The sequence below is a fragment of the Acanthochromis polyacanthus genome, chromosome 16 (assembly GCF_021347895.1).
Source record: "Acanthochromis polyacanthus isolate Apoly-LR-REF ecotype Palm Island chromosome 16, KAUST_Apoly_ChrSc, whole genome shotgun sequence".
Classification (NCBI taxonomy): Eukaryota; Metazoa; Chordata; class Actinopteri; family Pomacentridae; genus Acanthochromis; species Acanthochromis polyacanthus.
In genome coordinates this window covers 34,930,264-34,943,500 of record NC_067128.1, presented here as the reverse complement: position 1 = coordinate 34,943,500, position 13,237 = coordinate 34,930,264, and the positions used below count along the sequence as shown (strand labels likewise).

Here is a 13,237-nt window from a genome sequence, read left to right as displayed (position 1 = left end):
TTGAATTTTTAATTAAAAACACAACAAAGTAGCAAGAAAACACGGGAAAAACAACCCTATGTACCCATCAACATGCAGATCACACACACATGTCTAGGTGTGACAAAAGTAGAAATCAATCTGCTAGAAATCCTGACATGTAATTGCACATTATTTGGGAAAATCACAGGCGAAGCTGGGAAACATTAATGACAACTTAATTCCATTTTGACTCAACAGAAAAGCACGAGCGTTATATTAATGGTGCGTTTAAGTTTTCATCAGACAGAAATATTCTACTTTTCACTCCACAGCATTTATCTGACAGCTTTAGTTACTTTGCAGCAGGTTTAAAAAGCGATTAATGAACAATATGAAATACAATCAGTTATTATGCAGTAAATGAATCCACTCGGCAGAATGTGAAGTGAACTAAAACGATCCAATAGAACAACGATGGAGTCCATTTTGGTGTGAAATGACTACTTTTATTAAACTGATCAGTCCAGAACTGGAGGACATTTGGGCTTCAGACTTTTTCCAAAATAAACCTTCTCTTTCCCAGTTTTCTGCTCTATATTCATCAATAATAGGTAATAAACTATCAAAGGCTTGATTGGCTCAGCTTACACATCAATGCTATCATTTTATTCCATGGTTTATGTGTTGTTTGCTAACCCTACTCTAATCACAGTAACAGGGTTGCTAATCCATGCTAATGCTAGCTTTTTCTCAGCAGTAGAAGCTAGATATTTAGCTAGCTGTTACTGCTGACCATGAGGACAAACTGACTGATGGAAAACAGTCAAAAGAATTAGTCTGATCCTGATAATATGAGGTAGAGAGAGACATTCAATCAAGGCTGACAATGTGATGAAAAGATGAAAAATAGAAGAGAGGACACAGCTTTGCTCTACCCATTCTTTTGGAAAACTGATGATGCTGATGACAAAAACAAGACACAAAATGAGAAAAAAGACAAAAACGAGACACAAACCACAGAAACAAGACACAAAATGAGAAAAACGAGACACAAAATGACAAAAATGAGACTCAAAACAACAGAAACGAGACAGAAATGGACAAAAACAAGAAATAAAATGACAAACACAAAACATGAATTGAGAAAAACGACACAAAATGACGAAAACTAGACACAAACAACAAAAATGAGACACAAAATGACCAACAAGACACAAAACAACAAAAACGAGATACAAAATGACAGAAATGAGTCTGAAATTGACAAAAACAAGACGCAAAACAACAGAAATGAGACAGAAGAGACAAAAATTGAGACACAAAATAAGAAAATCAAGACACAAATCAGTCAAAACGAGACACAAAATAACTAAAATGAAACTCAAAACTACAGAAATGAGACAGAAATGGACAAAAACAAGAAATAAAATGACAAACACAAATAATGAATTGAGAAAAACGACACAAAACGACGAAAACAAGTCACAAAAATGACAGAAAAAAGACACAAAACAACAAAAACGAGATACAAAATGACAAATGAGTCAGAAATTGACAAAACAAGACACAAAACAACACAAACAAGTCACAAAATGAGAAAAACAAGACAAAAAGTGACAAGAAATGAGACAAAATGACAAAAACAAGGCACATTTTCCTGATAATGAAAATAATGACCTTCACTTGTAACCAAACGGTGATATTGCTAGTTTTACTGCTACTGTACAAATGTGCCGGTAATCTGCTGAACACCAGAGCCCTGACAATGAAGCGGCTAAATTCATCCGTCATTAGTTTTATTATTTCTGTGGTTTTCTTACTGGGACGCATCAAAACATCTGCTGTGAGGAGAAAAAAGTCTATAGAGCTGCTTCACTGGAACACCTAATATAACTGAACTATAATGAAGGTGATTAATTACACGTGTGCCGTTCCCACTTGACAGGTAAAATGAAATTAAATAAAAAAGACTAGAGGGAGAGCAGCAGTGACGATAATTAACCCACTATTCAAGTGCTGGACTCGAGTGTTTCCATCTGATGCTGCTTTAAACGTCCACTTCACTGCACTTCTGAGGAGAATACTCTGATTGGTACTGCGATGCACAAAAAAAGACAAAAAAAACAACAAAAACGAGACAAAATATTACAAAAATGAGACACAAAATGACAAAAAAATATGAAACAAAACAAAATAAAGACATAAAATTGGACAAAAAAAGTTAGAAAAATGGACAAATGACAGAAACGAGACGAAAAATGACAAAAGTGAGAAACAAAATGACAAGAAAATAGACAAAAAGCAATTAAAGCAAAACAAAAAATTACAAAAATGAGGCACAAAGCGACAAAAGAACAATGAACAATGAAAACAGTTTATAGTTTCACTAATCTACAATCTGCATTTAATGTCTTCTCTGTAATTTCTACACTTTGAGGGCCAGATTGGACCCTCTGCAGGGCCGGTTTTGGCCCGCGGGCCGCATGTTTGACACCCCTGGTACAAGGGCTACAGACAGTAGACTTTCTTTGCTTTATTTCTTCCAGGCAATCAGCCAGTCTCACCTCCATGCTTCACAACATCCACACATGCTGTTGACAGAACAGTGGAGTGAGGACAGAATGATTGGAAGCTCTTTATCAGATTTATAATCCTCAGGGTGCTTCTGTCCACTCATTTGTTACTCACACACATCTGCACATCTGGTTGCCATGACATTCAGAGTCAACAGGCATGTCTTCATAGCCTCACATGTTTGATCTCCCTCTGCAGCACAGACACACATCTATAATCTATATTACTGTTCAAACGTTTGACATCACTTAGAAACGTCCTTATTTTTGAAAGAAAAGCATTTTTTTCCCAATGATGATAACATTAAATGAATGATAAATCCAATCTAGACAGTTTTAATGTGGTAAATGACTATTCTAGCTGTAAATGTTTACTGGAATATCTCCATAGGGGTACAGAGGAACATTTCCAGCAACCATCACTCCTGTGTTCTAATGCTACATTGTGTTAGCTAATGGTGTTGAAAGGCTCATTGATGATTAGAAAACCCTTGTGCAGTTATGTTAGCACATGAATAAAAGTGTGAATTTTCATGGAAAACATGGAATTGTCTGGATGATCCCAAACTTTTGAACGGCAACTTGAACTAATATAGAACAACTTTAACTAATACAAAGCAATTTTAACTCATTTAGACCATCTTTAGCTAATGTAGAGCAACTTTAACTAAAATAGAGCAACAAACTAATATAAAGCAATTTTAACTCATTTCAGAGCAACTTTAACTAATATGGAGCAATTTTAATATACAGCAACTTTGACTAATATTGACAACTTTAATATTGAGAAACTTTAACTAATAAAGAACAACTTTAACTAATATAAAGCAATTTTAACTCATTTCGATCAACTTTAGCTAATTTAGAGCAACTTTAACTAACATATAGCACTTTAGCTAAAATAGAGCAACTTCAATATTGAACAACTTTAGCTAATACAGAGCAACTTTAATATAGAACAACTTTAGCTAATACAGAGCAACTTTAGCTCATGTAGAGCAACTGTAATATAGAGCAACTTTAACTAATATAGAGCAACTTTAGCTAAAATCGAGCAACTTTAATATAGAACAACTTTAGCTAATACAGAGCAACTTTAATATAGAACAACTTTAGCTAATACAGAGCAACTTTAACTTATATAAAGCAATTTTAATTCATTTAGAGCAACTTTAGCTCATGTAGAGCAACTATAATAAAGAGCAACTTTAACTAGCAACTTTAGCTAAAATCCAGCAACTTTTATATAGAACAATTTAAGCTAATTTAGAGTAACTTTATCTAATAAAGAACAACTTTAACTTATATAAAGCAATTTTAATTCATTTAGAGCAACTTTAGCTCATGTAGAGCAACTGTAATATAGAGCAACTTTAACTAATATAGAGCAACTTTAGCTAAAATCGAGCAACTTTAAAATAGAACAACTTAAGCTAATTTAGAGCAAGTTTATCTAATAAAGAGCAACTTAAGCTAATATAAAGCAATTTTAGCTCATGTAGAGCAACTTTAATTCATCTAAACTTCAGAGGTTTGGGGTCAAAGTGTCTGGTTAACCTCAGACTTTTGAACGGTAGTGTAAATGTACACTAGAACAGTCATTCACCGCATTAAGAATGTCTAGACTGGATTTCTGACTACTTTAATGTTATCTTCATCGTTGTGTACGCAGTCATTCATCCAGAGTGTTGCCGCTCCTGCACACTGCCGTCCCCTGAGAGAGGCTATTACAGCTAGCAGAGACCCTCTTTTATCAGCGTTGTCATTCAGAAGAAGCTTCTGATGTACTGCAACATCCCCTCTCCATCTCCACCAGTAATCCCTCATCCCTGTCATCTGAAGTGCCACCGCAGTGATTCCCGGCCAAAACACCCCACCAGAGAGCAGGAGGCTCACTGAAATATTTAGTGCTGTAAGAAGCCACGTCTAGTTGCATCTCAATCCCTCGCATACGCTCATCTCTCCTGCTAGTGAGGATGCGTTCGGGGGCCCGGTGCCTCATCCGTAAAAGACACGCACTGTGAAATGTACTCCCTCCGCCACAATTACAGCACACAGCTGCAGCACAAACAAGACACGGGGGAATGCGGAGACGGCAACGGAGAGAGGAAGAAAGGCGAGAAAACTGTAGAAGCAGACGGAAAGGCAGGGCTGGAACGAATAGAGAACAGCAGCGAGAGACGCCAGTGGGAAATAGGAGGAGAGGAACACGACGTAATGCAGAGGAGTCAAACTCATCCTAGTTCAGGTTCACATTCAGCCCAGTTTGATCTCCAGTGACCAGTAAAATCACAGCATAATAACCTATAAACAACCACAACTCCTAATGTTTCCTTTGTTTGAGTGGCAAAAAGTGCATTCTGAAAATGTTCACATTTAAGGAATTATCTTTTTGTAAAACATTATGAACAACTTGAAATTTCTTAAGGACAATAAATTCAGTTTCAACAACATTCAGCCTCAGTTTATCATTTACACATTACAACTTCCAGATCACAGAATGTCGACAAAAGAACGAAACATTTAGTCACAGCTATGTGGAACTGAATGATACAGTATTTTACTTTATGATCAAAACAAGAAAAGTCAGATAAAAAAAGACAAAAGACAACAAAAACAAGACAAAATATGACAAAATGACAAAACATGAGACGAATGACATGAGGCAGAACAAAAAAAAAGACAAAAAATTTGACAAAAAGTTACAAAGTGACAAAAAATGGACAAAGGACAAAAATGAGACAAAAAATTACACAATAACACAAATGAGAAAAAAATAACAAAAGCGAGAAACAAAACGACAAAAAATGGATAACACAAGTGAGACAAAAAACCAAAATGAGAAACAAAATGACGAATAACCCAAAACACAAAATGACAAAAATAAGACACAGAACAACAAAAATATGAGGCGAACAACAAAAGTCAGACAAAAATACACAAAACAACAAAAACAAGACAAAATATTACAAAAATATGACAAAACGGCAAAAACGAGAAACAAAATGACAAATAATTAGACATATGACACAAAACAAAAAAAGTGACAAAAAAATTAACAAATGACAAAAATGACACAAAATATGACAAAAGCGAGAAACAAAACAACAGAAAAACATACAAACAGCCCAAGTGAGACAAAAAGGAAACACAAAACGACAAAAAAAGAAAACGACAAAAACATGAGACAAACAACAAAAGCCAGATAAAAAGAGACATAAGACAACAAAAACAAGACAAAATATTACAAAAATGAGACACAAAATGACAAACAAAAACCAAACGAACAATCTAATACTTTACTTTATGATCCAAACAACTTGTCATGGTCTAGAAATCATTTTAAATTTCTAGTTTTACTAATTTACAATCTGGCCCATTTTGGACCCTCTGGAGGGCCGGTTTTGGACCACGGGCCTCATGTTTGACACCCCGAATGTGTCTGTCCAATCAGATTTATCTGAAAATGGAGAGCCACTTGGAAGAAAGGGAACAAAAGAGAGAAACATGAAAGACAGAAACAGAAGCATCTCTTGGCCAGAAAACCTTCCATTCCCTTTGTTTTGAATTATTGATGTTTTTTTGGAGCTGGTCAAGTCAGGATCAGACCGTGGTGTTTGATATGATTTCATCAGTTTTATCCACCCAGTTGCGTTTGACATTTGAAACAGATGCGTTTTTCATGTCACAAGGCAGATTTTGGGGTCTTTGATCAGATGCTCTCTCTTTAACATACAGCGTTTCGTTGCATGTTGGTGTCAAAGTTTTTCGCTCACTTTACACTGGAATAAAACAGGAAGCTCTCCTCCTGTTTTATGCTTGTAAGCAGCGGCCGTCGATGCCATCAGATGATATTACGACATGAAAGAGGACGACTTTATACTGAGATGAGCCGTTTTCCGTGAAATCCGACCCGCTGCTTGGGCAGTAAAATGCTGCAGATTTCATTTGAAGCTGTGGTGATGTTTCACAATGACTGTGGTGAAGATGCACTGAAGTCATAAAGCGACATCCAGGCATGCATTCATCACTCTTTGCCCAGGGGTTGGGCAATGTTTCAAACCCACACTTACACTTAGTAAAAACCCATTTTTTCACTGGCAGTATCGGACAAGTCAATGATTACTGTAAAGTATTTGACAGATGTTCATGGTGTCCAGAAGACTAATGTTCTTGACATGGAGACAGTCTGACCTCCAGTGAAGTCTCCTGTTACGACCCAACCGCTACGGTCAACTAGACAAGCCCTCAGTAGATGGCAGAACCACGCCATCTACTGGCTGCCACTGTGCAGCCCCCACCATCACACATGTAGCTTTCAATTTTGATCATCCTACGTATACCCCTTCCTAGTTGATCTGCTGGCCTCTAACTCCACAACTGAGCAGGAGACCTTAGACCGATCGTCAGTGCCAAGTTTGATTATCCTGACTTCAGCACTTGCAGAGATATCTGACCGGACATACACATATACATACATACATACATACTTACCCAGCCAGCCAGCCAGATACCGAAGCGAATGCAGTAACCCTGCTGACGTGTACGTCAGGCGTGGTTAACTAGGTGTAGTAAAAACAACCAGCTGTCGTTGATTTAGGTGAATCAGTTTATTACTCAATGACAAATTTAACATAAAAGTGAACAAACAAAGAAAACGAGACTGGTCAATATTACAAGTTAAAGTTGCTCAATATTAAAGTTGCTCTATATTAGTTAAAGTTGCTCTGAAATGAGTTAAAGTTGCTCTATATTAGCTAAAGTTGATGTTATTAGTTAAAGTTGCTCAATATTAAAGTTGCTCTATATTAGTAAAAGTTGCTCTATATGAATTAAAGTTGCTCTATATGAATTAAAGTTGTTCTATATTAGTTAAGTTGCTCTACATTATTTAAAGTTGCTCTATATTAGCTAAGGTTGCTATAAGCTAAAGTTGCTCTATATTAGCTAAAGTTGTTATATATTAGTTAAATGGTCTTGTTTAGCTAAAGTTGCTCCATATTAGTAAAAGTTGCTCTATATGAGTTAAAGTTGCTCTATATTAGTTAAGTTGCTCTATATTAGTTAAAGTTGATATTATTAAAGTTGCTCTATATTAGTTAAAGTTGCTCTATATTAGTTAAGTTGTTCTATATTAGTTAAGTTGCTCTATATTAGTTAAAGTTGATATTATTAAAGTTGCTCTATATTAGCTAAAGTTGCTCTATATTAAGTTGCTCTATATTAGTAAAAGTTGCTCTATATTACCTAAAGTTGCTCTACATTATTTAAAGTTGCTCTATATTAGCTAAGGTTGCTATAAGCTAAAGTTGCTTTATGTTAGCTAAAGTTGTTATATATTAGTTAAATGGTCTTGTTTAGCTAAAGTTGCTCCATATTAGTAAAAGTTGCTCTATATGAGTTAAAGTTGCTCTATATTAGTTAAGTTGCTCTATATTAGTTAAAGTTGATATTATTAAAGTTGCTCTATATTAGTTAAAGTTGCTCTATATTAGTTAAGTTGTTCTATATTAGTTAAGTTGCTCTATATTAGTTAAAGTTGATATTATTAAAGTTGCTCTATATTAGCTAAAGTTGCTCTATATTAAGTTGCTCTATATTAGTAAAAGTTGCTCTATATTACCTAAAGTTGCTCTATATTAGTTATAGTTGCTCTATATTAGCTAAAGTTGCTCTATATTAAGTTGCTCTATATTAGTAAAAGTTGCTCTATATTACCTAAAGTTGCTCCATATTAGCTAAAGTTGCTCCATATTAGCTAAAGTTGCTCTATATTAGTAAAAGTTGCTCTATATTACCTAAAGTTGCTCTATATTAGTTAAATTGCTCTACATTATTTAAAGTTGCTCTATGTTAGCTAAAGTTGGGGCTGGAGTCTATCCCAGCTGACTTCAGGCAAAGGCAGGGACACCCAGGACAGGTCCCCCGTGCTTTAGTGATCTCTTACATTTTTATCGTGTGCTCCATCAGGAAGAACTTTTCTGTCCAGTACTCACTGTGACTATTTTTAATCCCTGCCACTGTGTTGTGTTGTGTTGCAGATTGGGGGTGGACGACCGGTCCCTGGAGCGTTCCCTCGCCAGCTCAGGCTGTGAGGTCCACTGCTTCGATCCCAGCCTGAAGCAGCCTCACCTGCAGCAGACTGAAATGTGGCTCCACCGGCTCTCTGTAGACTGGAGGGACCCCAACCCGGCCATCGTGGCCCAGCGTCAGCACGCCAACACCAAGAAGCTAGCCACCATCCTCAATGACTTTGGACACAGAGAGGTAAGAGTCAGCAGTGCTGGTCTGTATAGACATGGGCACGGTTAATAAATAAATCCTTCATTCTGACACAGTCTTGTAAAACGGATTTATTCTTACTGTGTCAGCATTACTCATATGCTGCATGCAAACACAGGCCTGATCCTGTAAACCTTCACTGAGCTCATGGTGATTCATTCCTCTGTTGTCCGTCCCAGCCTCCAGGTGAACATGTTCCCATACATTATTTTGTTTTCCCTCCTCTAAATATTAGCGTGCTGAATTATCATCCAGTTGTGGTGTCCCCAGGGTTCATGTTCCACCTCATCAGAGAGCGATCTGCATACATGATCAATCATATGCACCAAGCCCACTGATAGCATGCATACTAACAAACACAGCTACAGATCCAGAGAAGACGCCTGTTTGAGAAACAAGCTGGATGAGAATTCAAGGTCAGAGGAGCCAAGCTGTTTTTAAATAGGTAATCAAATCACACCTTGAAGGCAGCAGGTTCTTTTCTCTTTCATTTCTTCTTCACATAAAGGTAGCTTAGCTTTAGTAGGTGCAGATACACACTGATGAAAGGCAGAACATTCATAGATTGGTGAATGACTGACTCAATAAACGCATTAAAGTCATTATAGAGGACATTTAGGCTTTAAAATATTTGAAAAATAATCCTTCTCTTTTTCAGTTTTCTGCTCCATATTGATCAGTAATAGGTAATAAACTATCAAAGGCTTGATTGGCTCAGCTTACACATCAATGGTAGCATTTTTATTCCATGTTTTATGTATTGTTTGCTAACCCTACTCTAATCACAGTAACAGGGTTGCTAATCTATGCTAATGTGATCTTTTTCTCAGCAATAGAAGCTAGATATTTAGCTAGCTGACAATGTTATGAAAATATGAGAAATAGAAGCGAGGACATAGCTTTGCTCAAACCATTCTTTTGAGAAGCTGTTTGATGATATAAACGATGAAAACAAGACACAAAATGACAGAAATGAGACAGAAAATGACAAAAACAAGACACAAAATGACCCAAATGATAAAAACTAGAAGGAAAATGGCAAAAATAAAGACACAAAATGAGAAAAGCGAGACAAAATGACAAAAGTGAGACAGAAAACATAAAACAAGACAGAAAACAACATGAACAAGACACAAAAGGAGAAAAACGGGGCAAAAAACAAAAATGAAACACAAAATGACAAAAATGAGACACAAAATGAGAAAAGCGAGACAAAATGACAAAAGTGAGACAGAAAACAGAAAACAAGACAGAAAACACCATAAACAAGACACAAAAGGAGAAAAATGGAGCAAAAAACAAAAATGATACACAAAATGAGACAAATGAGACAAAATGAGAAATGAGACACAAAACTAAAACGAGACAAAAATGAAAACATCATCAAAGGGGTTGTTGTGGGACATGTTCCATGCATAATAATTATTATTTACAATATTATGTTGATTCAAAAAAATGTTCCCACAATTACAAGAGACATTAGTGAAAAGTTAGTGAGATTTAAATTTCATTTGAACTGTTTTATTTGAGATTCAATTTGGTAATCAGGGGGGTGGGCCAAGAGACAAATGGTATTTTTGGGGGAACTCCAGACTTATTTGGTATTTTTAAAAATATTTTCAAACATTCTTTTCTCCTAGTTTTTTAGATTTGGTCTCAGGACAAAAACATTTCCATGACAACTGCATGTTTTAGTATTTTGCACATGGATTATTTGAAATTTGATGGGTGGGACGTAAGATGTCCTCTAATTCTGGAATGATCCTTATTCTCGTATTCTTCTCCTGAGTCACTCCTTCTGGTCGTCCTCTGATTCCTAACAGACAGAGGTATGATTTCATTTTCCTGTTAAAGGGATTACTAATTGTGCTGTGTCATTTATTTCCCGAAAAAGGCTCCAAGAAGAGAGAAAAGGTCTGACGCACATTGTACCCCTCCTCAAATCTAGAAGTCACGACTCCAGTTATGTAAAAACACTGCAGCTAGAAGCCTTTACATTATTCTCATGACATACGAGGACAGTTTGTAGAATATAAAAGAAAACCCCAGCAGTGTGTTACTTGGGGTATTGCTGTGCTCCACTCGCTGCCACTGCATGTTTTTTGATGCCATCACTAGACGTCACCAGTGTCAGAAATGTTCCGCACAAAGTGGCTTTACACTGCTGTGGACATTCGTTGTGCCTGGAGTTTGAATCCTTGTGGGGCTTTTTTGTTTGTTTTCTAGGAAGTTGATGTTCCACAGGTCACAAAGTGTCTGCTTGGCTCACAGGACATCTCTTCATTTTATGTAACATTTGCAGAGCTTGTTCCTGCTACCATAGTTTTTTGAATTCTAGTGAGTTTGTGTTGTTTATCTGGTGAAATCTCCAGGACAAAATCTATTTTTCAGCGCCACAACTGTGAAGACTATGAAAAGCAAAATTGCCTGCACACTGTTTCATCAAGTGTTTTCTTATTACAGGGTGAAGAAAACATAACAGCCACTGAAATAGCTGCTAGCTGGACTTGTTTTCCTATTACTTATAGGCTGGCAGTTGACAGATTATAATTTAAATTGAAGCTGCAAGCAGCGTTGGACGGGTCCTCGCATCCTTGCTGGTCAGCGAATCCAAGCATGTCCACCAAGCGGCGCTGCAACTGAGAGTGTATTTCGACCTCTGACCTTTTTGATGGTGACCTCTAAAAACTGTCCACCAGGTGGCACTATCACTGTGAATGTATATCGGCCTACGTATGTTATCAGGGCCGGACTGTGATCACACATGTAAAGTTTGAGGCAGATTGGAGCATGTACAGGTCAGTTATACAGCACTTCCTGTTTAACGGCAAATTGTCTAATTTCCGCCAGCTGCCATTTCCAGGCCCTTAGACTTTTGGGAAGCATTTTGATCATTTTTGATCACCCATGCCTGGTGTACATCCTCGCCAAATTTCAGCTCTGTCGGGATTACCCAGTTTAAGTTTCTAGCTTTTGAGAATGTGCAAAATTTGGTCCAAAATATGCCACATATTTCAAAGTGGACGACTTCCTGTTGTGTTTTGGGTATGGTTGTCAGTTACATTTTTGTGCCTTGTGACGAGTTACTTATGCCTACCAAATTTCATAGCTGTAGGGGACACGCCCTGGTCATTAAGTCTGTTTGAAATTTTCCAGGTGGTGCTATTGAGCTATTTTGACCACACCGATGCAAGTTCCATAAAATATCAATATTTTTCGCTGAGACCCTAATTAGGGTCAACATTTACTATGGCCAGTACGTGTCACTTTAACTCGTGAAATTTGGTACACATATGGCATTTTTGTGTACCAAATGTCCAAAACACAACAGGAAGTCGGCCATTTTGACTTATGTATCATATTTTGGGACATTTTTGCACAGTTTCAAACGCTATAAACTTTCAAAGGGGTAATGCTGAGAAACCTCACATTTGGCCACGATGTACAACCGGCTGTTGTGATCAAAATTTATCAAAATGCTCCATAAAAGTCTGAGGGCGTGGAAATGGCGACCGGCAGAATCTTCACGATTCGCCATGAAACAGGAAGTGCTGTCTAACTAGCCTGTACATCCTTCAATCTGCCTCAAACTTTACATGTGTGACCAGACTCCAGCCCTCATCGCTTCCATAGGCCGCTATACATTCACAGTCATGGCGCCACCTGGTGGACATTTTTGATGGTTCACCATGAAACAGGAAGTGCTGTCTAACTAGCCTCTACATGCTCCAGTCTGCCTGAAATTTTAGATATTTGATCAGAGGCCCACCTAGATCACATCCATTTGCCGAAATACACTCGGTTGCAGCGCCACCTGATGGACATGCTTGGATTCGCTGACCAGCTAGGATGTGAGGACCCGACCAACACTGCTTGTAGGTTTAATATGACTTTAGAACAGAATGTAGCTGCTTTCAGCTCCGAGGTTTGAGTTGTGAATTCCTTCTCTGCAGTCGCAAACAAAGCAAACCGGCTCATACAAGGTGTTTGAATAACTATGGAGATGCTGTCAGTGGGTGATGTGCTACGAACAGAGAAAATATTGGCGTGTGTACAGTATGCGTGGGTGGGTTTGTGCACCACGCTGCTTTATAGATGACAGAACTCACCTGTTTTAAATGCAGAGCCACACACACGTCCTTGTAATGAGGTTTTAATGCGAGCACACAGTGTGCCGCAGGAGCAGGCAGCAGGCAGCTTCTCCTCAAAGGCTCTCGTCCAGCCTCTGAAACGGGAAAGAGAGTCACTCAGAAAGGTCAAAACATGTGCAGCATTACTTATCTGTGCCGGGTAAAAACTACACCGATGAGTCATTCAGAGAGCGACCAGCTGAGAGCAGCAGACTCTGTTACCACGGAGACAAATGTCAGTAGCAGGAAGTCACATCCCATTTAGTGAAAGGAGCTGCACACTGGACCATT

At 37.6% G+C, this 13,237-nt stretch overlaps 1 protein-coding gene across 1 annotated transcript in view; it reads left to right on the top strand.

Moving 5' to 3' along the window:
- The window catches only part of mettl24 (methyltransferase like 24), a 61,653-nt gene that overhangs the window by 42,650 nt on the left and 5,766 nt on the right, over positions 1-13,237 (top strand). The window contains exon 4 of the mRNA XM_051960827.1: positions 8,576-8,801. Coding sequence (XP_051816787.1) covers positions 8,576-8,801 — 226 coding nt within the window. The remainder of the gene's footprint in view (positions 1-8,575; positions 8,802-13,237) is intronic.